Here is a 27,640-nt window from a genome sequence, read left to right on the forward strand (position 1 = left end):
GGAAAGACGTCCCATTGGACCAGACAAAGGCAAACACTCTACTTTCGGTGGTACAGACCCTCCTGGATACAGGAGTCGTAGTACAGGTGCTTCTTGCTCAGAGGGGCCGGAGGTACTATTCTCCGTTGTTTCTAGTCCCGAAACCGAATGGGTCCTCCTGGCCCATTCTCAACCTCAAGGCATTGAACAGGTTTGTGAAGGTTTCCAAGTTCCGTATGGAAATCCTTCGCTCTCTAGTTCTGGCCTTGGAACCTGGGGACTACATGGTCTCCCTGGACATACAGGATGCTTACCTGCATATTTCTATAGCAGCGTCACATCAGCAATACCTGAGATTTACGATTGGCAACCTCCATTACCAGTTCCGGGCGTTACCTTTTGGTTTAACAACGGCTCCGCGAGTCTTCACCAAGGTCATGGCGGTGATGGTGGTACCCCGCCGTCAAGGGGTCAGGATACTGCCGTATCTGGACGACTTGTTAATCCTGGCAAATTCCCCAGAACTTCTCCTACGTCATCTGGATATGACAGTCTGGTTTCTACAAGCCCACGGGTGGCTCATCAACTGGAAGAAATCCTCACTGGTCCCTGCTCAGAGCTTGGTGCATCTGGGAGCGCTACTGGACACTCACAACCAGAGGTTGTTTTTGTGTCAGGAGACGTCCTGAAGCTTCAGGACCGGATTTGTTGCTTCCTTTCTCGTTCGCAAGTGTCGATACATTCGGCGATGCAGGTGCTGGGCCTCATGGTGTCAGCATTCGACATGGTGGAGTATGCTCAATTCCATTCTCACCCCCTCCAGAGGCTGATTCTAGCCAAGTGGTACGGCCTGCCTCACCGGATCAGGTCTCAAATGATCTCTTTGACTCCTGAGGTCCGTCTGTCGCTGCTCTGGTGGCTCCGGGACCAACAATTGTGCAGGGTCCGTCCCTTCTGGATATCCAACTGGGTCCTGTTGACGACAGATGCCAGTCTAAGAGTTTGGGGCGCGGTGCTGGAGCAGTACTCCCTTCAGGGTCGGTGGACCAAGGAGGAGTCCCTCCTCTCAATCAACATTCTGGAATTGCGGGCGGTCTTCAGTGCATTGAATCTAGCCCAGCATTTAATTCAGAACCGTCCTGTTCAAGTGCAGTCGGACAACGCCACCACAGTGGCTTACATAAATCATCAAGGCGGCACTCGAAGCCATCTGGCAATGAAGGAAGTCTCACGGATTCTACATTGGGCGGAACGCCATCTATCTGCCATATTGGCAATCTTCATTCCGGGAGTCCTGAATTGGGAAGCAGACTTTCTCTGTCGTCAGGACGTACATGCCGGCGAGTGGGGCCTCCATCCAGAAGTGTTTCAACTCCCAGCTGAAAAGTGGGGCCTTCCAGACGTAGATCTGATGGCGTCTCGACACAATCACAAGGTTCGGTTCTGGTCTTCGGAGCAAGGACAAGGGATCCTCAAGCAGCATTCGTGGATGCGCTGGCGGTGCCGTGGAGGTTTCGGTTGCTGTACGTGTTCCCTCCGGTGTCACTACTGACCAGGGTAATTCGGAAGTTCAAGCAGGAAAGAGGGATTCTGCTCCTTATAGCTCTGACGTGGCCCAGACGGCACTGGTTCTCAGACCTGCAGGGTCTATCGTCAGAGCGTCCAATTCTACTTCCTCACTGCCCAGACCTTCTTGTTCAGGGCCCCTGTGTCTACCAGGACCTAGCCCGGCTGGCTTTGACGGCGTGGCTCTTGAAGCTTCCGTCTTGAGGGGTAAGGGGGTTTTCTGAGGCGGTCATTCAAACTATGTTGCGGGCCCCTAAACCGGCTTCTGCTCGGATTTACTATAGGGTCTGGCATTCTTACTTTATTTGGTGCGCATCTAACAATTATGACGTTTACAAGTTTAGTATAGCCAAGTTGTTGGCTTTTCTTCAGCAGGGCCTGGACTTAGGCCTGCGTCTGGCCTCCCTCAGGGTTTATATTTCTGCCTCTTCGGTGTGGTTTCAGAGAAAAATTGCGACCTTACCTGATGTGCATACCTTTACTCAGGGTGTGTTGCGTATCCAACCTCCCTATGTCCCGCCTGTGGCTCCTTGGGACTTGTCGGTGGCTTTGGAGGCGTTACAAGAGTCTCCGTTTGAACCTTTTGGTCCAGCTGATCTTAAGTGGCTTTCCCTTAAGGTGGTGTTTCTGCTGGCTATTGCTTCAGCTAGAAGAGCGTCGATTTGGGTGCCTTGTCCTGTAGTTCCCTATATCTGATATTTCACCGTGACCGGGCTGTTCTTAGGACTCTTCCCGAATATTTACCTAAGGTGGTTTCCTCGTTCCACCTTAATCAGGAGATTGTGGTTCCGGCACTTGTTTCTCCTGATCTGTCTACCAAAGAGAGGTCTTTGGATGTGGTACGGGCTCTCCGTATCTATGTGAATAGAACTGCTTCTATTAGAAAATCTGATTCTCTCTTTGTACTGTTGGGATTTCACAAACGTGGCTGGCCTGCTCACAAGCAGACTTTGGCCAGATGGATTAGAATGGGGATTGCACATGCTTATGTGAAGACTGGTCTGCCAGCTCCTGCTCACATTACGGCCCATTCTACTCGGTCTGTTGGACCTTCTTGGACGGCCCGCCGTGGTGCGACCCTTGAACAATTGTGCAAGGCGGCTACGTGGTCCTCAGTGAACACGTTCATAAGGTTCTATGCCTTCGATACTGCCGCTTCCCGGGATGCTTCCTTTGGACGCTGGGTTCTTGTGCCCGCTACAGTGCGTCCCCTCCCATAAGGAACTGCTTTAGGACATCACCAATGTCTATCCTTGAGGAGCCCAGTGTACCCCGCAGCAGAAAACGAGTTTTATGGTAAGAACTTACCTTTGTTAAATCTTTCTACGAGGTACACTGGGCTCCACAAGGCGCCCACCCTGACGCACTTAGCTTCTTTGGGTTGGTATGGCATTACCCGCTGACACTTCTCTTGTAGTGAGAGTGTGGTGTATGTGGCTACTAACCGTGGTCGTCTCTCTTCCTGCTACTGCATTGGGCTGGTTACAATCAAAGCTTTGAGCCTGTTGGTGCCTCGGATCAAGATCCTACTCTACACCCCAATGGTCTATCCTTGTGGAGCCCAGTGTACCTCGTAGAAAGATTTAACAAAGGTAGGTTCTTACCATAAATCTCGTTATTCCAGATTTTCTCTGCAGGTTCCAGATTCTCGCAGGAGAATAAGAACTTGGATGCTCAAGTGTTCAAGTACTTAGTAGTTAAATTTTGGTCAACCAGAAATAGATTTGATGGCTACCTCGTTTATATTCCCCCACCCCCCCCCGGTTACCATCTGCCATGAACAAGCGAGTAGGGCCGAGTTCAGCCGAATTTTCAGAATTTACTCGTTCAAGGGAACCAGGTCTCATATTGTTAGGTCTGAGGGAACATTAGATATTAACCGTTAAAGTCCATAAACCTCTACTGGGCTAAGCCCTTGTAAGGCTCAAAGCGGGTCCCACTGGATGGAAGTCGGAGATTTCTGTAATGAAAAGACCCAGATACAAGTGATTGGTTCTGCAGAACCTTTACTATCGGGTGGCACCGGTGGCTTAACTGTGGGCCTTAAGGAACCATTGTTTGCGGTTTTAAAAAAGTGCATGGGGTGTGCTGGATACTCGCCCTTTCACCCTGTGTTTTATAATGGTTTCGGCCCTGCACTTGTAGAGGTTACATTGTGTTTGTGTGCCTGGTCTTTCCTCCTCTACCTTTTCTTGTTTTTGCTACTAATTGGTTTTTGCAGTCAGAGGCGGGGTATAGGGGAGGAGACTTGCTGCTACAAAGCTTTAAACTCTTCTGGTGCCCATGCTTCGACAGCTCACCCTTTTCCCATAATATCAGTTTAAAAGAAAAAAATGAAAGAACCCAATAATCCTATTATAGCACCTGGTGCATTCTCCGTACTGCTCTCTGCATAATATGGAGTATCTAATTATTACATGGGTATCTAATTATATTTCTATTCGTGAAGGTGTCTGAATTGCATACGTGATGGCAAAAAAGTACAACTTAATGAGTAGCTGTTGTGTGCATTGTAACATGCATACTGTATAGGATAATGCTTGCCGATTTTTTTGACTACTCTGAATTGTGTTCAGCAAGAAATTGGCTTGTCTCATTTGTTGTAATTCACTATTGGTGATAGAGCTCCAATATTAAGACTCCATTCAACTTGTAAAAATGACAATGTCAAATTTGTATCGAATAAACTGTATATGTGTGTATATGTGTGTGTGTGTGTGTGTGTGTATATATGTATGTATATATATATATATATATATATATATATATTAATTATAATGCAGTAAACAAAAAATGTTCTCCTTCCTTCCTAGGTCGTGGTAGAGGAAGCTCTGGCATGTTCAGCAGAGGTACAGCTTTTTTTTTTTTTTTAATTAGATTTCTAAATACTTGATTGAATATTTTTGTTCCATATTCTCTGTAGTTTGGGTGTATGTGTTAACAATTGTCATGCTATGAATGCTTTTGTAGATCTAATTGTCATCTCATTGAATATTTGTATAAAATACAAATTTTCACTTCAAGTAATCATGGAACCTGTATAATCTCCGATATTAACAGGCATCTATTCAACCCTTTTTAAAAATACTTCTATAACCGCTGCAACCATATTCCTGAGTATTGTAGGACTGTAATGCTCCAACCATTGATATCCAGTGATCCATTATCCATTTTCTTCAGTGATTAGAATGGGCTCCATTACAAATATTAGAGGTATTGTGAGCGAAAGATAAGTCATGCATCTCCTGGGATTTTGTCCCATGCATTTTTTCACCACTGGTCGTCTGGATGCCAGGCAAAAGAATCTTGATTTTTGGGTGGTCACTCAATTTTTATACTCATTGTGGGTGCTTGATATAGTTTTGATAGGCAAGAGGCTGGAGTGTTTAGTTTTCTTCCTAGTATATAATCCACAATGGTCTTTCATGGTGGACTGACTGAAGATGTGGTCTGAGGTCTGTACAGTGATCAGTTTTGAGAAGCTCCTATTATCTTGAGATCTGGGTCATATGGGAGGAACAAAAAAACAAAAATAGAAAGCACTGGCAAGCTGTGTATATTAAAAAACTATATTTACAAAATATTCATTTATTACATCAACTATTAAAAAATTTATACCAGTGTAAGACGTAATAATATTAACGAGTCATAGATTTCAAATATTAATTGTTAATGGGTTTATTTCTGGCTTGCAGAGTTAACTTTCACCTCTCTACTCTGTTTCTTAATAGTATATTTGTGTCTGCTTTCTAGCGGGCAGTTAAAGTTGATATTTTATTTCTTTATACAACCTCAATGTATCTTTCGATCTTTGCAGCTCATAATGAAACCTTTTTATATTATAGGCTCTGAATACAATCAATCCACAACCGCTTTTTGATATATCAATTCCAGCCCATCTGTCCAGACAGATTATTATATCCACAGTTTTCTCTTACGTTCTAGAGGATGCTGGGGTCCATATTAGCACCATGGGGTATAGACGGGTTCACCAGGAGCCATTGGCACTTTAAGAGTTTAATAGGGTGGGCTAACTCCTCCCTCTATGCCCCTCCTACCAGACTTTGTTTAGAAAATTTTCCCGGAGGAGCCGGTCACAGCTAGGGAGCTCTACAGAGCTTTCTTAGTAAAAGTTTATTTTAGCGTTTTTATTTTACAGGGAGGCTGCTGGCAGCAGCCTCCCTGCATCGAGGGACTAAAGGGGGAGCAGTGTCTGCCCTGCGGGGTCTTAGCCACTGTCTACGCTGACTGGACACTGAGCTCCAGAGGGGATAGATCGCTCCCCGCAGCATGCCACCACCCCCTTTGCAGAGCTTAAGTTTTTGGCGAGTGAGTCACCGACCCCCCTAGCAAGCGGGGGGCCGGTGTGAAGATGGTGGCTACAGGGTAGGAGCGCAGTACTAACTGCGCTTTGGGGGAGGCACAGCTGTACATAGGTGCGGTGCTATGAGGGGCGCCCTTAGCCGGCAACTTAACCCTACACTTACCAGAAAGCCTGTCGGGGTCTGCAGATCTCAGCCAGCAAAAAATCCTTAGGCCAGTATAATCTTGGTAGAGCGGGATGATTAAGGGGGTGTAGCTTCTCCTCAGAGCGGACCCAGTAGCATTCAGCGCCATTTTCCTGCCAGCAGACTCGCTGCCAGTGGAAGAGCAGTACTTCTAGAGCAACTCCAGCTATCTGTACGGTACTAGGGGGTTGTAGAAGGGAAAGGGAGGCTGTGTAACGGACACAGTCAGCGCTGGTTAAAGGTCTCCCTATACCTATATAGCGCTGTTTGTGGGTTGGCTCCAATCTCTGTGTCTCTGCCATTCTTGGGGATAAAACTGTCTGCCCTGTCCCCTGTGTGTTTATGTGGGGTGTACAAGCAAACATATCTAGAGACTGTCTCATATGCTGCAGAGGATTTATCTTCTCAGGAAGATCCCATCCCATGTAATCAGGATTGCAGTGTTCTAGCGCAGATCCCAGCTAGAGTACCGGAGTGGTTAACCTCTCTTAAGGGGGCTTTTTCTCAGATTTCTGAAAGGGTTGCAAGGACTGAACGTGCAAGTCAGGTGTTGCAGTCCTCTATGGCAGTATGTTCTGATACTGCTCCCTCGGTCCCCCCTGCGGTACATTCTCACAAACGTGCTCTTGCCCAAATTATGCAGGATGACACGGACACCGATTCTGACATAGCAGACCGTGATGGGGATGTGTCGAGGGGGAAGGCATCACTTGATAAGAGGCCATGCGGGATGTCTTGCACATTTCTTTTTCATCCACTAGGGGTCACTGGAGTACTCTTGGATATGGACGGCTTCGGCAGGAACAGGGCACTGAATATTTAAATTTAGAACTCTCCACCCCTCCATATCCCAGAGTACCTCAGTGTTTTTTCTGTGCTCACAGCACTAACAAGGCTTGTGTGGGGATCTCACACTTTGAATATATTTTGATTTTAATTTTTCATTTTACAACTTTAGCACATCCCTTCCCAGTTTCTACTAAAAACGTGGGTCCGGGATAGTGCCGCTGCACGGAGGCAGCGCATGGTGTGTCGGTCCTCACAAAGAGCACCCTCACAGCCACACGTAGCCCACTGCCTGCTGCAAGAGGTGGAAGGAGCTTACAGAAAGAAGCCCCGTCGCAGCCCTCCCTACAAGGAGACAAGGTATGCTGGGGGGGATGGGGCGGTCAGCGCACGCTGCCGCCCCGCTGTGTGGGGTCCGTGTTATAATCGCCGCCCGCACCCGCCGCTAATACAGCCCGCTCCGTCCGTGAGGTACGTACCTCAAAGTTTGCTCCAGCGCTAAGAGGGGGAGAACCGCCGCAGCACAGCCGCTCACACTAGAGCCGCCGGAAGCCGCTACGCGCCGCTCCAGCCCGCCGAACTCCGTTCACACGGCCACTCTCCTCATAAGCGTCCCCCGCCTCCCTGCAATGACACCAAGGTCATATACAGGGGTGTTAGGCTTCCCGGCAACCGCTCCCCGCTGAGACACAGCGCTACACGGAGCACAGGGGGGATGGGGGGGGGGGGGGAGAAGTCTGATCACAGGCAGTTGCAAGGGAGAAGAATAGGCTGCATGACAGGCTGCCAGATTTCATCTATAAAGCCTATTTTAAACTGCAGTCATGGAAAAGGTTATAAAGGCATGTATTGTAACCTGTACTGTGATTCTAACTGTAAGCATGGCATGGGGGCAATTTTAACCATGCTTCCTGTTTCTTCCTGTTTGTGATTCCACAACGTTCCTGTCCTACATCTCTACTCCACCGGAGGCGCAGGGGTGTTAGTGGGAATTTTGGTCCAGGTTTCATGTAGATGCACTTCGGAGATAAATATATATATATATATATATATATATATATATATATATATATATATGTGTATATATATATATATATATATATATATTTCTCTGACGTCCTAGTGGATGCTGGGTACTCCGTAAGGACCATGGGGAATAGACGGGCTCTGCAGGAGACTGGGCACTCTTTAAAGAAAGATTAGGTACTATATCTGGTGTGCACTGGCTCCTCCCTCTATGCCCCTCCTCCAGACCTCAGTTAGAATCTGTGCCCGGCTCGAGCTGGTTGCACACTAGGGGCTCTCCTGAGCTTCTAGTAAAGAAAGTATTTATTAGGTTTTTTTTTTTTCAGTGAGATCTGCTGGCAACAGACTCACTGCTACGAGGGACTTAGGGGAGAGAAGCGAACCTACCTGCTTGCAGCTAGCTTGGGCTTCTAGGCTACTGGACACCATTAGCTCCAGAGGGATCGAACACAGGCCCAGCCTCGGTCGTCCGGTCCCGGAGCCGCGCCGCCGTACCCCTTGAAGAGCCAGAAGCGAGAAGAACATCCTGGAAATCGGCGGCTGAAGACTCTGGTCTTCATTAAGGTAGCGCACAGCACTGCAGCTGTGCGCCATTGCTCCCTATGCACACCACATACTCCGGTCACTGATGGGTGCTGGGGAGGGTGGGGGGGGGGCGCGCCCTGGGCTGCAATTAGAGTACCTTACATGGCGACCAGCACATAATATAGTCTAATAAACTATATATGTGAAAAAATCCCCCGCCATAATATAAATATAAAGAGCGGGAGAAGTCCGCCGAGAAGGGGGCGGGGCTATCTCCCTCAGCACACTGGCGCCATTTTCTCTTCACCGCTCCACAGGAAGACAGCTCCCCAGGCTCTCCACTGCAGTTTCCAGGCTCAAAGGGTAAAAAAGAGAGGGGGGGCACTAAATTTAGGCGCAAACTGTATTTGTATAGCTGCTATAGGGAAAATCACTTTGTGTTAGTGTAAATCCCTGATTATATAGCGCTGTGGTGTGTGCTGGCATACTCTCTCTCTGTCTCCCCAAAGGACTTTGTGGGGTCCTGTCCTCAGTCAGAGCATTCCCTGTGTGTGTGCGGTGTGTCGGTACGGCTGTGTCGACATGTTTGATGAGGACTCCTGCTTATGTGGAGGCGGAGCAGGTGCCGATAAATGTGATGTCACCCCCTGCGGGGTCGACACCAGAGTGGATGGATATGTGGAAGGTTTTACACGACCGTGTCAACTCCTTACATAAAAGGTTCGATGACATAACAGCTGTGGGACAGCCGGCTTCTCAGCCAGTGCCTACCCAGGCGTCTCAAAGGCCATCAGGGGCTCAAAAACGCCCGCTACCTCAGATGGCAGACACAGATGTTGACACAGAGTCTGACTCCAGTGTCGACGAGGACGAGACTAATGTACATTCCACTAGGGCCATCCGTTGCATGATTACGGCAATGAAAAATGTGTTGCACATTTCTGACATTAACCCAGGTACCACTAAAAAGGGTATTATGTTTGGGGAGAAAAAGCAACCAGTGGTTTTTCCCCCATCAGATGAGTTGAATGAAGTGTGTGAAGAAGCGTGGGCTTCCCCCGATAAAAAACTAGTGATTTCTAAAAAGTTACTGATGGCGTACCCTTTCCCGCCAGAGGACAGGTCACGTTGGGAGACATCCCCGAGGGTGGATAAAGCGCTCACACGCTTGTCAAAAAAGGTGGCACTGCCGTCTCAGGATACGGCCGCCTTAAAGGAGCCTGCGGATAGAAAGCAGGAGGCTATCCTGAAGTCTGTATATACACACTCAGGTACTATACTGAGACCTGCAATTGCTTCAGCTTGGATGTGTAGTGCTGCAGCAGCTTGGTCCGATACCCTGTCTGAAAATATTGATAATCTCGACAGGGATACGATTTTGCTAACCATAGAGCATATTAAAGACGTAGTTTTATATATGAGATGCACAGAGGGATATTTGCCGGCTGGCATCTAGAATTAATGCAATGTCCATTTCTGCCAGGAGAGTATTATGTACTCTGCAGTGGACAGGTGATGCGGATTCTAAAAGGCACATGGAGGTTTTGCCTTACAAGGGTGAGGAATTGTTTGGGGATGGTCTCTCGGACCTCGTTTCCACAGCAACAGCTGGGAAGTCGACATTTTTACCTCAGGTTCCTTCACAGCCTAAGAAAGCACCGTATTATCAGGTACAGTCCTTTCGTCCCCAGAACGGCAAGCGGGTTAAAGGCGCGTCCTTTCTGCCCAGAGGCAGGGGTAGAGGGAAAAAGCTGCACCATACAGCCAGTTCCCAAGAACAAAAATCCTCCCCTGCTTCCACTAAATCCACCGCATGACGCTGGGGCTCCACTGGCTCCACTGGTGGAGCCAGGTGCGGTGGGGGCCCATCTCCGGAACTTCAGCGACCGGTGGGTTCGCTCACAGGTGGATTCCTGGGTTCTACAAGTGGTATCTCAGGGATACAAGTTGGAATTCGAGACGTCTCCTCCTCGCCGTTACCTCAAATCAGCCTTGCCAGCTACTCCCCAGGACAGGGAGGTAGTGCTGGCGACAATTCACAAGCTGTACCTCCAGCAGGTGATAATAAAAGTTCCCCTCCTTCAACAGGGACGGGGTTACTATTCCACAATGTTTGTGGTACCGAAACCAGACTGTTCGGTGAGACCCATTCTAAATTTGAAATCCTTGAACACTTATATAAGGAAGTTCAAGTTCAAAATGGAATCGCTCAGGACGGTTATTGCAAGCCTGGAAGAGGGGGATTACATGGTATCACTGGACATTAAGGATGCTTACCTACATGTCCCCATTTACTCCCCTCACCAGGTGTACCTCCGTTTTGTGGTACAGGACTGCCATTACCAATTCCAGACGTTGCCGTTTGGTCTGTCCACGGTACCGAGGGTATTTACCAAAGTTATGGCCGAAATGATGATACTCCTTCGAAAGAAGGGAGTTATAATTACCCCGTACTAGGACGTTCTCCTTATAAAGGCGAGGTCCAGGGAGCAGTTGTTGGTCGGAGTAGCACTATCTCAGGAAGTGCTACAACAGCACGGCTGGATTCTGAATATTCCAAAGTCGCAGCTGGTTCCTACAACGCGTCTGCTGTTCCTGGGTATGATTCTGGACACAGAACAGAAGAAGGTTTTTCTCCCGGAGGAGAAGGCCAAGGAGTTGTCATCTCTGGTCAGAAACCTCCTGAAACCAAAACAGGTGTCGGTGTATCACTGCACGCGAGTCCTGGGAAAGATGGTAGCTTCTTACGAGGCAATTCCATTCGGCAGGTTCCATGCAAGGATCTTTCAGTGGGATCTATTAGACAAGTGGTCCGGATCGCATCTTCAGATGCATCGGCTGATCACCCTGTCCCCGTGGGCCAGGGTGTCTCTACTGTGGTGGCTGCAGAGGGCTCATCTTCTCGAGGGCCGCAGATTCGGCATACAGGACTGGGTCCTGGTGACCACGGATGCAAGCCTCCGAGGTTGGGGGACAGTCACTCAGGGAAGAAACTTCCAAGGACAATGGTCGAGTCAGGAGGCTTCCCTACACATAAATATTCTGGAACTAAGGGCCATTTACAATGCCCTAAGTCAGGCAAAACCCCTGCTTAAAACCAGCCGGTGCTGATTCAGTCAGACAACATCACGGCGGTCGCCCATGTAAACCGACAGGGCGGCACAAGAAGCAGGATGGCGATGGCAGAAGCCACAAGGATTCTCCGATGGGCTGAAAATCACGTGATAGCACTGTCAGCAGTGTTCATTCCGGGAGTGGACAACTGGGAAGCAGACTTCCTCAGCAGGCACGACCTCCACCCGGGAGAGTGGGGACTTCATCCAGAAGTCTTCCAGCTGATTGTAAATCGTTGGGAAAGGCCACAGGTGGACATGATGGCGTCCCGCCTCAACAAAAAGTTAAAAAGATATTGCGCCAGGTCAAGGGACCCTCAGGCGATAGCTGTGGACGCTCTTGTGACACCGTGGGTGTACCAGTCGGTTTATGTGTTCCCTCTTCTTCCTCTCATACCAAAGGTGCTGAGGATAGTAAGAAAGAGAGGAGTAAGAACTATACTCATCGTTCCGGATTGGCCAAGAAGGACTTGGTACCCGGAACTACAAGAAATGATCTCAGAGGACCCTTGGCCTCTGCCTCTCAGACAGGACCTGCCACAGCAGGGGCCCTGTCTGTTCCAAGACTTACCGCGGCTGCGTTTGACGGCATGGCGGTTGAACGCCGGATCCTGATGGAAAAGGGCATTCCGGCATTCTTTGCAAGCAGGTGTGGATGCAGGCCTAAAGTTAGGCTCCATTTCAGTGCTGTTTTGGCCCTATACATTTTCTTTCAAGTAAAGAATTGGCGACCTTTCCGGAAGTTCGGACCTTCGTGGAAGGAGTACTGCACATCCAACCTCCATTTGTGCCCCCATTTGCATCGTGGGACCTTGACGTGGTGTTGCGTTATCTCGTGTCACACTGATTGGAACCTTTTATGAAAGGTTGTGTTAAAATTTCTCACTTGGAGAGTGGTCATGCTTTGGCGTCCGCAAGGCGGATGTCGGAAGTAGCGGCTTTGTCTTACAAGAGCCTTATTTGATCTTCCATGTGGATAGAGCGGAATTGAGAACTCTGATAATAGTTCTGCCAAAAGTGGTTTCTATGTTTCGCAGAAACCAGCCTATTTGATGCCTGTGGTTACTTAAGCATTGGCTGATTCAAGGTCTCTCGATGTAGTCAGGGCTTTGAATATTTATGGCGCCAATTTGGCTCAGATTGAGGAAACAGAGGCTCTGTTTGTCTGGTATGCTCCCAGCGTGATTGGGGCGCCTGCGTTTCTGCAGTCTGTTGCACGCTAGATCTGTGATACGATTCGGCGTGCTCGTTCTACGGCTGGATTGCCTTTACTGAAGTCGGTGGAGACCCATTCTACTAGGAAGATGGGCTCTTCTTAGGCGGATGCCAGAGGAGTCTCTGCAGTTCAACTTTGCCGAGCGGCTACTTGGTCGGGTTCAAACACTTTTGCTAAGCTCTACAAGTTAGATACCCTGGCTGATGAGGACCTCATGGTTACTCAATCGTTGCTGCAGAGTCGTCTGCACTCTCCCACCCGGTCTGCAGCTTTGGTATAAACCCCATGGTACTTAGAGTCCCCAGCATCCTCTAGGACGTATGAGAAAATAGGATTTTAATACCTACCGGTAAATCCTTTTCTCTTAGTCCGTAGAGGATGCTGGGCGCCTGTCCCAGTGCGTACTGTGTCTGCAGTTATTGGTTATGGTTACATTCTTGTGGTGTTTCTTTTCTGTCAGGCTGTTGCTGACGACGTTAATGTCATGGCATGCGGTGCTTATTGGTTGTGTTGACACACAGGTTGTGTTACATATTCTCTCAGCATGTGGCTGTGTATTGTTCATGCCGTTGGCTGGTATTTTATTGAATGCCACATTCTGCGGTATGTTCGAGGTGTGAGCTGGTATGACACTCACCCTGGTTAAACAATAAATTATTTCCTCTAAATGTCTGTCTCCCTGGGCACAGTTCTTTAACTGGAGTCTGGAGGAGGGTCATAGAGGGAGGAGCCAGTTCACACCAATTCAAAGTCTTATAGTGTGCCCATGTCTCCTGCGGATCCCGTCTATACCCCATGGTCCTTACGGAGTCCCCAGCAACCTCTACGGACTAAGAGAAAAGGATTTACCGGTAGATATCAAAATCCTATTTTCTCTGACGTACTAGTGGATGCTGGGAACTCCGTAAGGACCATGGGGAATAGCGGCTCCGCAGGAGACTGGGCACAAAAGTAAAAGCTTTAGGACTACCTGGTGTGCACTGGCTCCTCCCCCTATGACCCTCCTCCAAGCCTCAGTTAGATTTTTGTGCCCGGCCGAGAAGGGTGCACACTAGGGGCTCTCCTGAGCTTCTTAGTGAAAAGTTTAGTTTTAGGTTTTTTATTTTCAGTGAGACCTGCTGGCAACAGGCTCACTGCATCGAGGGACTAAGGGGAGAAGAAGCGAACTCACCTGCGTGCAGAGTGGATTGGGCTTCTTAGGCTACTGGACACCATTAGCTCCAGAGGGACCGAACACAGGCCCAGCCTCGGAGCTCGATCCCGGAGCCACGCCGCCGGCCCCCTTACAGAGCCAGAAGCAAGAAAAGGTCTGGAAAAATCGGCGGCAGAAGACATCAGTCTTCAACTAGGTAGCGCACAGCACTGCAGCTGTGCGCCATTGTTACTCAGGCACACTTCACACTCCGGTCACTGAGGGTGCAGGGCACTAGGGGGGGGCGCCCTGAGCAGCAATGTAAAACACCTTGGCTGGCATAAATACACCACATATAACCCCCAGGGCTATATGGGTGTATTTTAACCCCTGCCAGAACTCACCGAAAAGCGGGAGAAAAGGCCGCCGAGAAGGGGGCGGAGCCTATCTCCTCAGCACACGGGCGCCATTTTCCATCACAGCTCCGCTGGAAGGACGTCTCCCTGACTCTCCCCTGCAGTCCTGCACTACAGAAATGGGTAAAAAAGAGAGGGGGGCACTAATTTGGCGCAGTAGTTTATACTAACAGCAGCTATAAAGGGAAAAACACAATTTATAGTGGTATTCCTGTATGTATGTATGTATGTGTGTGTGTGTATATATATATATATGTGTGTGTGTATATATATATATATATATATATATATATATATATATATAGCTAGCGCTCTGGTGTGTGCTGGCATACTCTCCCTCTGTCTCCCCAAAGGGCTAGTGGGGTCCTGTCCTCTATCAGAGCATTCCCTGTGTGTGTGCGGTGTGTCGGTACGATTGTGTCGACATGTTTGAGGAGGAAAATGAGATGGAGGCGGAGCAATTGCCTATTATACAGTTGTCACCCCCTGGGGAGTCGACACCTGAGTGGATGAGCTTGTGGAAGGAATTGCGTGAGTGTCAGCTCCTTACGACAGACAGTTGACGACATGAGACAGCCGGCTACTCAGCTTGTGCCTGTCCAGGGGTCTCAAACGCCATCAGGGGCTTTAAAACGCCAGTTACCTCAAATGGCAGACTCAGACACGGATACTGACTCCAGTGTCGATGATGAGGAGACAAACGTGACTTCCACTAGGGCCACACGTTACATGATTGAAGCAATGAAAAATGTATTGCATATATCTGATAATACAAGTACCACTAAGAAGGGTATTATGTTTGGTGAGAAAAAACTGCCTGTAGTTTTTCCTGTATCCGAGGAATTAAATGAAGTGTGTGATGAGGCGTGGGTTTCCCCCGATAAAAAACTGATAATTCCTAAAAGGTTATTGGCATCGTACCCTTTCCCGCCAGAGGATAGGGCACGTTGGGAAACACCCCCTAGGGTGGATAAAGCGCTCACACGCTTGTCTAAACAGGTAGCACTACCCTCTCCTGATACGGCCGCCCTAAAGGAACCTGCCGATAGAAAGCTGGAGAATATCCTAAAATGTATATACTCTCACACGGGTGTTATACTGCGACCAGCAATCGCCTCAGCCTGGATGTGCAGTGCGGGCCTGGCGTGGTCGGATTCCCTGACTGAAAATATTGATACCCTAGATAGGGACAGTATATTATTGACTATAGAGCATTTGAAGGATGCATTTCTATATATGCGTGATGCACAGAGGGATATTTGCCGACTGGCATCAAGAGTTAGCGCGCTGTCCATTTCTGCAAGAAGAGGTTTATGGACGCGGCAGTGGTCAGGTGATGCGGATTCTAAAAGGCACATGGAAGTATTGCCTTATAAGGGGGAGGAGTTATTTGGGGGTAGGTCTATCAGACCTGGTAGCCACGGCAACGGCTGGAAAATCCACATTTTTACCCCAGGTAGCTACTCAACCTAAGAAGACGCCATATTATCAGGCGCAGTCCTTTCGGCCCCATAAGGGCAAGCGGGCAAAAGGCGCCTCATTTCTGCCCCGTGGCAGAGGGAGAGGTAAAAGGCTGCAACAAACAGCCAGTTCCCAGGAACAAAAGCCCTCTCCCGCCTCCGCAAAGTCCTCAGCATGACGCTGGGGCTTTACAAGCGGACTCAGGCACGGTGGGGGCCCGTCTCCAGAAGTTCAGTGCGCAGTGGGCCCACTCGCAAGTGGACCCCTGGATCCTTCAGGTGGTATCCCAGGGGTACAAATTGGAATTCGAGACGTCTCCCCCTCGCCGTTTTCTAAAGTCTGCTTTACCGACGTCTCCCTCAGACAGGGAAGCAGTATTGGAAGCCATTCACAAGCTGTATTCCCAGCAGGTGATAATCAAGGTACCCCTCCTACAACAGGGAAAGGGGTACTATTCCACGCTATTTGTGGTACCGAAGCCGGACGGCTCGGTGAGACCAATTTTAAACCTAAAATCCTTGAACACTTACATACAAAGGTTCAAATTCAAGATGGAGTCACTCATAGCAGTGATTGCAAACCTGGAAGAAGGGGACTATATGGTGTCTCTGGACATCAAAGATGCTTACCTACATGTCCCAATTTACCCTTCTCACCAAGGGTATCTCAGGTTTGTGGTACAGAACTGTCACTATCAGTTTCAAACGCTGCCGTTTGGATTGTCCACGGCACCCCGGGTCTTTACCAAGGTAATGGCCGAAATGATGATACTCCTTCGAAGGAAGGGAGTTTTAGTTATCCCTTACTTGGACGATCTCCTGATAAGGGCAAGATCCAGGGAACAGTTGGAAGTCGGAGTAGCACTATCTCAGATAGTGCTGCGCCAGCACGGTTGGATTCTCAATATTCCAAAATCGCAGCTGATCCCGACGACACGACTTCTATTCCTAGGGATGATCCTGGACACAGTCCAGAAAAAGGTGTTTCTCCCGGAGGAGAAAGCCAGGGAGTTATCCGAACTAGTCAGAAATCTCCTAAAACCAGGCCAAGTCTCAGTGCATCAATGCACAAGGGTCCTGGGAAAGATGGTGGCTTCTTACGATGCAATCCCATTCGGCAGATTCCACGCAAGAACCTTCCAGTGGGATCTGCTAGACAAATGGTCCGGGTCGCATCTTCAGATGCATCAGCGGATAATCTTGGCACCAAGGACAAGGGTGTCTCTCCTGTGGTGGTTGCAGAGTGCTCATCTTCTAGAGGGCCGCAGATTCGGCATTCAGGACTGGGTCCTGGTGACAACGGATGCCAGCCTGAGAGGCTGGGGAGCAGTCACACAGGGAAGAAATTTCCAGGGCTTGTGGTCAAGCCTGGAGACATCAATTCACATAAATATCCTGGAGCTAAGGGCCATCTACAATGCTCTAAGCCTAGCAAGATCTCTGCTTCAAGGTCAGCCGGTGCTGATCCAGTCGGACAACATCACGACAGTCGCCCACGTAAACAGACAGGGCGGCACAAGAAGCAGGAGGGCAATGACAGAAGTTGCAAGGATTCTTCGCTGGGCGGAAAATCATGTGATAGCACTGTCAGCAGTGTTCATTCCGGGAGTGGACAACTGGGAAGCAGACTTCCTCAGCAGACACGACCTCCACCCGGGGGAGTGGGGACTTCACCCAGAAGTCTTCCACATGATTGTGAACCGTTGGGAAAAACCAAAGGTGGACATGATGGCGTCCCGCCTCAACAAAAAACTAGACAGATATTGCGCCAGGTCAAGGGACCCTCAGGCAATAGCTGTGGACGCTCTGGTAACACCGTGGGTGTACCAGTCAGTGTATGTGTTCCCTCCTCTGCCTCTCATACCCAAGGTACTGAGAATCATAAGAAGGAGAGGAGTAAGGACTATACTCGTGGCTCCGGATTGGCCAAGAAGGACTTGGTACCCGGAACTTCAAGAGATGCTCACGGAGGACCCGTGGCCTCTACCTCTAAGAAAGGACCTGCTCCAGCAGGGACCCTGTCTGTTCCAGGACTTGCCGCAGCTGCGTTTGACGGCATGGCGGTTGAACGCCGGATCCTGAAGGAAAAAGGCATTCCGGATGAAGTCATCCCTACCCTGATCAAAGCCAGGAAGGATGTAACCGTACAACATTATCACCGTATTTGGCGTAAATATGTTGCGTGGTGCGAGGCCAGGAAGGCCCCTACAGAGGAATTTCAACTGGGTCGTTTCCTGCATTTCCTGCAAACACGACTGTCTATGGGCCTAAAATTAGGGTCCATTAAGGTTCAAATTTTGGCCCTGTCGATTTTCTTCCAGAAAGAACTGGCTTCAGTTCCTGAAGTTCAGACGTTTGTCAAGGGGGTACTGCATATACAGCCTCCTTTTGTGCCTCCAGTGGCACCTTGGGATCTCAATGTAGTTTTGGGGTTCCTAAAATCACATTGGTTTGAACCACTCTCCACTGTGGACTTAAAATATCTCACATGGAAAGTGGTAATGCTGTTAGCCCTGGCTTCAGCCAGGCGTGTCTCAGAATTGGCGGCTTTATCCTATAAAAGCCCTTACCTAATTTTTCATGCGGACAGGGCAGAATTGAGGACTCGTCCTCAATTTCTCCCTAAGGTGGTTTCAGCGTTTCACTTGAACCAGCCTATTGTGGTACCTGCGGCTACTAGGGACTTGGAGGACTCCAAGTTGCTGGACGTAGTCAGGGCCCTGAAAATATATGTTTCCAGGACGGCTGGAGTCAGAAAATCTGACTCGCTGTTTATCCTGTATGCACCCAACAAGCTGGGTGCTCCTGCTTCTAAGCAGACTATTGCTCGTTGGATTTGTAGTACAATTCAGCTTGCACATTCTGTGGCATGCCTGCCACAGCCAAAATCTGTAAAAGCCCATTCCACAGGGAAGGTGGGCTCATCTTGGGCGGCTGCCCGAGGGGTCTCTGCTTTACAACTTTGCCGAGCAGCTACTTGGTCAGGGGCAAACACGTTTGCTAAATTCTACAAATTTGATACCCTGGCTGAGGAGGACCTGGAGTTCTCTCATTCGGTGCTGCAGAGTCATCCGCACTCTCCCGCCCGTTTGGGAGCTTTGGTATAATCCCCATGGTCCTTACGGAGTTCCCAGCATCCACTAGGACGTCAGAGTAAATAAGAATTTACTTACCGATAATTCTATTTCTCGTAGTCCGTAGTGGATGCTGGGCGCCCATCCCAAGTGCGGATTGTCTGCAATACTTGTACATAGTTATTGTTACAAAAATCGGGTTATTATTGTTGTGAGCCATCTTTTCAGAGGCTCCTCTGTTATCATGCTGTTAACTGGGTTCAGATCACAAGTTGTACGGTGTGATTGGTGTGGCTGGTATGAGTCTTACCCGGGATTCAAAATCCTTCCTTATTGTGTACGCTCGTCCGGGCACAGTATCCTAACTGAGGCTTGGAGGAGGGTAATAGGGGGAGGAGCCAGTGCACACCAGGTAGTCCTAAAGCTTTTACTTTTGTGCCCAGTCTCCTGCGGAGCCGCTATTCCCCATGGTCCTTACGGAGTTCCCAGCATCCACTACGGACTACGAGAAATAGAATTATCGGTAAGTAAATTCTTATTTTTTTTCTTATCAGATGCTGATTGTTTTTATATCTAACCTGTGTGTGAGATCAAGTTGGCTCACCCTGCAACAAATGTTCTAAGAGGCGAGCAGGTGTGAAATCGCACATCCGTTTCAAAGAGGCAAGGCTTTCTAGACCATATAGACTTAAATGTTGATCAGTGTCTGCATCATTAATTTTTTTTCTCATAAGCATAAAGAATTGTATACTTGCCTGCCTGACCCTCTCCATGAGGGAGAAAATGTTCTGTTCCTGGACTTTCCTGGTAATGTATAATTGCTATCGCCTGTGGTGAAACACCTTTCTTATCAATTAACTAGCTCGCCACAGGTTACCAGGAAAGTCCAGGAACAGAACATTTTCTCCCTCATGGAGAGGGTCAGGCAGGCAAGTATGTTTTGAAGTACCTTCATAATTATTCTAAATGTGCAGTTAATGGTGAGGTAACATCTCAGAAGAACAGGTTTCTGTTCCAAAATATTAATTACCAGAAAAGCAGATATTTTAACCTTCTATTATTCTAAGAAAGCTCGGCATACACATGCACTTTGAACTTATAAATGCATTTAGTAAGGACCAATCTGAATGCCATAGATGTGACATTTCCTGATTTCCATGGGCACCGATGCCAACGTTCCTGCACCAAGTTAGCAAACAAAAAATAGTCAATATTCAGTTAGCAATTATTAAAATGGAATTGAAAGTTTGTAAATTGTTTTTCAAGTAATGCTCTAGAACAATGTCTAATGATTTTCATTACTGAAAGGACTTAATACCTGCATTCAGGGATGCATTTAAAATGGGTTCTTAAAGTATGTTTAGTTTTGTGCTGCAGTGTAACTGTTGCTTCTGCCCCCCTCTTGGCATTGTGTAGTGTAATATGTGTTCATTTCCTCGTTGTCTCTGCACCCCCACTATAGACCACCAGGGTAGCTTGTGGCAATGGCTCACTATCCAAATGTAGCAGCTGCTACCCTGGGGTTGAAGCCGGAAAGGGGAGCTTGGCTCTCCCTATTAGCCACTACATCACCCCTTGTCATGTCTTTTCTTGTATGCTACCTGCCGATGGGCTCACTCACCTCTCTGAGATGTTTGCATGCATTTTACTATATTGACTGCCTCAGACCCTAAGCACCTCAGTAGATGGAAGCATGGGCTCCTGCCTCCCTGTATTCCTCACTCCCTGCAGTCAAGTTATTCATTTAGCGCCTTTCTCCCTTGTTGGTGTTAGTTGGGCAATAACTTGTTCGATTTTCATGCAATTGACTATGTGCCTGTTTAAGTGTATAGGACTATTGTTGTAGTCTCTGTTCCAGGCCTGGCCAAACTGAGACTCCAGCTATGGTGAAACTATACATCCCAGCATGCCCTGCTATTGTTTTGCTATTAGGGAATATTATAAATGTGGCAGTGTATGCTTGGATATATAGATTTACAACAGAGGTTGAAAAATTTGCTCTATTCCTGTCTCTGACCTATATTTCTGAATTTCTCTCAACACAACTGCTATTTTCTCCTTTGGTAATAGTGTACACTGGTTTAATTATCTGTGTTCACACTACAGTTTTTGTTGCATAACCCTTAATAATTTATTACTGTTTCTCCAACATTTAGTGCTTTTCACAGGATATACACCACTGTTATAATTGTGTGTGTGGCAATGCTTGGATTGCTTTATTATGTCTGCCAAGGGCAAGGCACCCAGGGAGGGCAAGTGCTTCTGTGTTGCACACCTGTAGATGTATGTAATTCCCCAGTACTAGAACACAACGGTCTGTACAGTGTTTTTGGAGCTTCGCATGAAGAGGTTCCTTCAGCCTCCTCTCAGGAGCCAGCTTGGGCCTCTGCACTTCCACATGTAATATCGTGTCCAGTTAACCAATTCCCGAGTCTGAGTTGGCTACTCATCAGTATATTGGAGCTCAGTGCAGTTTTCAAAAGCTCTTTGCCTAGAGCTCCACCTTTTCCAGCCCAAGCCATTCAAGGTTCAGTCGGACAATACTTGGCCGTAGCCTATATAAGTTATCAGGTTATCCTCTGAAATAACACTGCCATAAAAGATATGTCACATCCTTTGGTAGGAAGAGCATAATTTACTTGCTCTAACAGCAGTGTACATCCACGGAGAATAAAACTGGGAAGCTTACTTTCTCAGCCGCCAAGACTTAAATTCAGGTGAGTGGTCCTGCACCCAGATATTCAACTCCCGGTTCGCTGCTGGTGCCTAACAGACACAGATATGACGTCTCATTGCAACCACCAGCTTCCAGGATACTACTCATGCACCAGGGATCTGGGTGCCCCCCTGGTTGTTGCCCCAGAAGTATCCTAGACCTTTCCATTGAAGTTTGAGTGCGGCACAGAGATCCCAAGGGTCCAGATTGGCCGCGCAGAATCTTCAGGGTCTTTTCATCAACACTGCTGCCTCTTAGATTTAGACTGTATCTTCTGTCTCAGCTTCCATCTGGATCTGCACAGTCTAGCTTTGACAGGAGAAAAGAAGATTTTGTTCAAATTTGTAAAATCTTTTTCAAATCCATGCATGACGTTTGTTTTGAACTTTTGTTGTTTCACTTGTTTACCACTTTTGTGTGTGTTTGAACTGTGAGTTTGCAATTGTTCTTTCTCCGTCCTCTTGCTCCTTGCGTTGGACTTGTTAACTTGCAGCCAGTAGCTGGGGCATGGTATAGAGCAGTGATGGGGAAACTTCGGCCCTCCAGCTGTTGTTGAACTACACATACCAGCATGCCTTGCTACATTTTTGCTATTTGTCCATGCTAAAACTGTTGCAGGGCATGCCGGGATGTGTAGTAAAACAGCTGGAGGGCCAAAGGTTCCCCATACCTGGTATAGAGGGTGAGAGGGAGCTTGGACTGCTGGGAAGACGATTTGGTGACCAGCTCACCACCTAAACCCATGGTTATGCCTTTATTTTTTAACAAATAATATTGGAGCATTACAGACCGGTCCACCTTAACATAATTTGTTTATTCTTCACTGTAGTATTCTGAACTTTTATAAGTTGTCTAGTTGATAAAGGTCTTATCTATTCCAGAGGTTCCCAAACGCGATCCTCAAGGCACCCCAGTGGGAAGGTTTTCATCATATCCATTCTTGGCCCAAATGACATAGATATTTCTCTGACGTCCTAGTGGATGCTGGGGACTCCGAAAGGACCATGGGGAATAGCGGCTCCGCAGGAGACTGGGCACAAAAGTAAAAGCTTTAGGACTACCTGGTGTGCACTGGCTCCTCCCCCTATGACCCTCCTCCAAGCCTCAGTTAGATTTTTGTGCCCGAACGAGAAGGGTGCATACTAAGGGGCTCTCCTGAGCTGCTTAGAGTAAAAGTTTAAATTAGGTTTTTTATTTTCAGTGAGACCTGCTGGCAACAGGCTCACTGCACCGAGGGACTAAGGGGAGAAGAAGCGAACTCACCTGCGTGCAGAGTGTATTTGGCTTCTTAGGCTACAGAGGGACGATCACAGGCCCAGCCATGGATGGGTCCCAGAGCCGCGCCGCCGGCCCCCTTACAGAGCCAGAAGACTGAAGAGGTCCGGAAAATCGGCGGCAGAAGACGTCCTGTCTTCAATAAGGTAGCGCACAGCACCGCAGCTGTGCGCCATTGCTCTCAGCACACTTCACACTCCGGTCACTGAGGGTGCAGGGCGCTGGGGGGGGGGGGCGCCCTGAGACGCAATAAAAACACCTTATATGGCAAAAAATACATCACATATAGCTCCTGGGCTATATGGATGCATTTAACCCCTGCCAATTTTTCCTTAAAAAAGCGGGAGAAAGGCCGCCGAGAAGGGGGCGGAGCCTATCTCCTCAGCACACTGGCGCCATTTTTTCCTCACAGCTCCGTTGGAGGGAAGCTCCCTGACTCTCCCCTGCAGTCCTGCACTACAGAAACAGGGTAAAACAAGAGAGGGGGGGCACTAATTTGGCAGATAAATCTATACAGCAGCTATATAAGGGAAAAACACTTATATAAGGTTATCCCTGTATATATATATATATATATATATATATATATATATAGCGCTCTGGTGTGTGCTGGCAAACTCTCCCTCTGTCTCCCCAAAGGGCTAGTGGGGTCCTGTCCTCTATCGGAGCATTCCCTGTGTGTGTGCTGTGTGTCGGTACGTTGTGTCGACATGTATGAGGAGGAAAATGGTATGGAGGCGGAGCAATTGCCTGTATTAGTGATGTCACCCCCTAGGGAGTCGACACCTGACTGGATGGTCTTATGGAAGGAATTACGTGATAGTGTCAGCACTTTACAAAAGACTGTTGACGACATGAGACAGCCGGCAAATCAGTTAATACCTGTACAGGCGTCTCAAACACCGTCAGGGGCTCTAAAGCGCCCGTTACCTCAGATGGTCGACACAGACCCAGACACGGACACTGACTCCAGTGTCGACGGTGAGGAAACAAACGTATTTTCCAGTAGGGCCACACGTTACATGATCACGGCAATGAAGGAGGTTTTGAACATTTCTGATACTACAAGTACCACAAAAAAGGGTATTATGTGGGGTGTGAAAAAACTACCCGTAGTTTTTCCTGAATCAGATGAATTAAATGAGGTGTGTGATGAAGCGTGGGTTTCCCCCGATAAAAAAACTGCTAATTTCTAAAAAATTATTGGCATTATACCCTTTCCCGCCAGAGGTTAGGGCGCGTTGGGAAACACCCCCTAGGGTAGATAAGGCGCTCACACGCTTATCAAAACAAGTGGCGTTACCGTCTCCTGATACGGCCGCCCTCAAGGAACCAGCTGATAGGAAGCTGGAAAATATCCTAAAAAGTATATACACACATACTGGTATTATACTGCGACCAGCAATCGCCTCAGCCTGGATGTGCAGTGCTGGGGTGGCTTGGTCGGATTCCCTGACTGAAAATATTGATACCCTGGACAGGGACATTATATTATTGACTATAGAGCATTTAAAGGATGCATTTCTATATATGAGAGATGCAAAGAGGGATATTTGCACTCTGGCATCAAGAGTAAGTGCGCTGTCCATTTCTGCCAGAAGAGGGTTATGGACGCGACAGTGGTCCGGTGATGCGGATTCCAAACGGCATATGGAAGTATTGCCGTATAAAGGGGAGGAGTTATTTGGGGTCGGTCTATCGGACCTGGTGGCCACGGCAACGGCTGGGAAATCCACCTTTTTACCCCAGGTCACCTCTCAGCAGAAAAAGACACCGTCTTTTCAGGCTCAGTCCTTTCGTCCCCATAAGGGCAAGCGGGCAAAAGGCCACTCATATCTGCCCCGGGGCAGAGGAAGGGGAAAAAGACTGCAGCAGGCAGCCTCTTCCCAGGAACAGAAGCCCTCCCCTGCTTCTGCCAAGTCCTCAGCATGACGCTGGGGCCTTACAAGCGGACTCAGGCACGGTGGGGGCCCGTCTCAAGAATTTCAGCGCGCAGTGGGCTCACTCGCAAGTGGACCCCTGGATCCTGCAGGTAGTATCTCAGGGGTACAAATTGGAATTCGAGACGTCTCCCCCTCGCCGGTTCCTGAAGTCTGCTTTACCAACGTCTCCCTCCGACAGGGAGGCGGTATTGGAAGCCATTCACAAGCTGTATTCCCAGCAAGTGATAATCAAGGTACCCCTCCTACAACAGGGAAAGGGGTATTATTCCACGCTGTTTGTGGTACCGAAGCCGGACGGCTCGGTGAGACCTATTTTAAATCTGAAATCCTTGAACACTTACATACAAAGGTTCAAATTCAAGATGGAATCACTCAGAGCAGTGATAGCGAACCTGGAAGAAAGGGACTATATGGTGTCTCTGGACATCAAGGATGCTTACCTCCATGTCCCAATTTGCCCTTCTCACCAAGGGTACCTCAGGTTTGTGGTACAGAACTGTCACTATCAGTTTCAGACGCTGCCGTTTGGATTGTCCACGGCACCCCGGGTCTTTACCAAGGTAATGGCCGAAATGATGATTCTTCTTCGAAGAAAAGGCGTCTTAATTATCCCTTACTTGGACGATCTCCTGATAAGGGCAAGGTCCAGAGAACAGTTAGAGGTCGGAGTAGCACTATCTCAAGTAGTACTACGACAGCACGGTTGGATTCTAAATATTCCAAAATCGCAGCTGATTCCGACGACACGTCTGCTGTTCCTAGGGATGATTCTGGACACAGTACAGAAAAAGGTGTTTCTCCCGGAGGAGAAAGTCAGGGAGTTATCCGACCTAGTCAGGAACCTCCTAAAACCAGGCCAAGTGTCAGTGCATCAATGCACAAGGGTCCTGGGAAAAATGGTGGCTTCTTACGAAGCGATTCCATTCGGCAGATTCCACGCAAGAACTTTTCAGTGGGATCTGCTGGACAAATGGTCCGGATCGCATCTTCAAATGCATCAGCGGATAACCCTGTCTCCAAGGACAAGGGTGTCTCTCCTGTGGTGGTTACAGAGTGCTCATCTCCTAGAGGGCCGCAGATTCGGCATTCAGGATTGGGTCCTGGTGACCACGGATGCCAGCCTGAGAGGCTGGGGAGCAGTCACACAGGGAAGAAATTTCCAGGGCTTGTGGTCAAGCATGGAAACGTCACTTCACATAAATATCCTGGAACTAAGGGCCATTTACAATGCCCTAAGTCAGGCAAGGCCTCTGCTTCAGGGTCAGCCGGTGTTGATCCAGTCTGACAACATCACGGCAGTCGCCCACGTAAACAGACAGGGCGGCACAAGAAGCAGGAGGGCAATGACGGAAGTTGCAAGGATTCTTCGCTGGGCGGAAAATCATGTGATAGCACTGTCAGCAGTGTTCATTCCGGGAGTGGACAACTGGGAAGCAGACTTCCTCAGCAGACACGACCTCCACCCGGGGGAGTGGGGACTTCACCCAGAAGTCTTCCACATGATTGTGAACCGTTGGGAAAAACCAAAGGTGGACATGATGGCGTCCCGCCTCAACAAAAAACTGGACAGATATTGCGCCAGGTCAAGGGACCCTCAGGCAATAGCTGTGGACGCTCTGGTAACACCGTGGGTGTACCAGTCAGTGTATGTGTTCCCTCCTCTGCCTCTCATACCCAAGGTACTGAGAATCATAAGAAGGAGAGGAGTAAGGACTATACTCGTGGCTCCGGATTGGCCAAGAAGGACTTGGTACCCGGAACTTCAAGAGATGCTCACGGAAGACCCGTGGCCTCTACCTCTAAGAAAGGACCTGCTCCAGCAGGGACCATGTCTGTTCCAAGACTTACCGCGGCTGCGTTTGACGGCATGGCGGTTGAACGCCGGATCCTGAAGGAAAAAGGCATTCCGGATGAAGTCATCCCTACCCTGATCAAAGCCAGGAAGGATGTAACCGTGCAACATTATCACCGTATTTGGCGTAAATATGTTGCGTGGTGTGAGGCCAGGAAGGCCCCTACAGAGGAATTTCAACTGGGTCGTTTCCTGCATTTCCTGCAAACAGGACTGTCTATGGGCCTAAAATTAGGGTCCATTAAGGTTCAAATTTCGGCCCTGTCAATATTCTTCCAAAAAGAACTAGCTTCAGTTCCTGAAGTTCAGACGTTTGTCAAGGGGGTACTGCATATACAGCCTCCTTTTGTGCCTCCAGTGGCACCTTGGGATCTCAATGTAGTTTTGGGGTTCCTAAAATCACATTGGTTTGAACCACTCACCACTGTGGACTTAAAATATCTCACATGGAAAGTGGTAATGCTGTTATCCCTGGCTTCAGCCAGGCGTGTCTCAGAATTGGCGGCTTTATCCTATAAAAGCCCTTACCTAATTTTTCATACGGACAGGGCAGAATTGAGGACTCGTCCTCAATTTCTCCCTAAGGTGGATTCAGCGTTTCACTTAAACCAGCCTATTGTGGTACCTGCGGCTACTAGGGACTTGGAGGATTCCAAGTTGCTGGACGTAGTCAGGGCCCTGAAAATATGTTTCCAGGACGGCTGGAGTCAGAAAATCTGACTCGCTGTTTATCCTGTATGCACCCAACAAGCTGGGTGCTCCTGCTTCTAAGCAGACTATTGCTCGTTGGATTTGTAGTACAATTCAGCTTGCACATTCTGTGGCAGGCCTGCCACAGCCAAAATCCGTAAAAGCCCATTCCACACGGAAAGTGGGCTCATCTTGGGCGGCTGCCCGAGGGGTCTCGGCTTTACAACTTTGCCGAGCAGCTACTTGGTCAGGGGCAAACACGTTTGCTAAATTCTACAAATTTGATACCCTGGCTGAGGAGGACCTGGAGTTCTCTCATTCGGTGCTGCAGAGTCATCCGCACTCTCCCGCCCGTTTGGGAGC

At 48.5% G+C, this 27,640-nt stretch overlaps 1 protein-coding gene across 25 annotated transcripts in view; it reads left to right on the forward strand.

The window, feature by feature from the left end:
• DDX4 (DEAD-box helicase 4) overlaps positions 1-27,640 on the forward strand; it is a 1,188,488-nt gene that overhangs the window by 465,217 nt on the left and 695,631 nt on the right. For all 25 annotated transcript variants that reach the window (XM_063962294.1, XM_063962347.1, XM_063962463.1 and 22 more), the window contains one exon: positions 4,359-4,394. In XM_063962294.1, coding sequence (XP_063818364.1) covers positions 4,359-4,394 — 36 coding nt within the window. The remainder of the gene's footprint in view (positions 1-4,358; positions 4,395-27,640) is intronic.

This window comes from Pseudophryne corroboree, chromosome 1 (assembly GCF_028390025.1).
Source record: "Pseudophryne corroboree isolate aPseCor3 chromosome 1, aPseCor3.hap2, whole genome shotgun sequence".
Lineage (NCBI taxonomy): Eukaryota > Metazoa > Chordata > Amphibia > Anura > Myobatrachidae > Pseudophryne > Pseudophryne corroboree.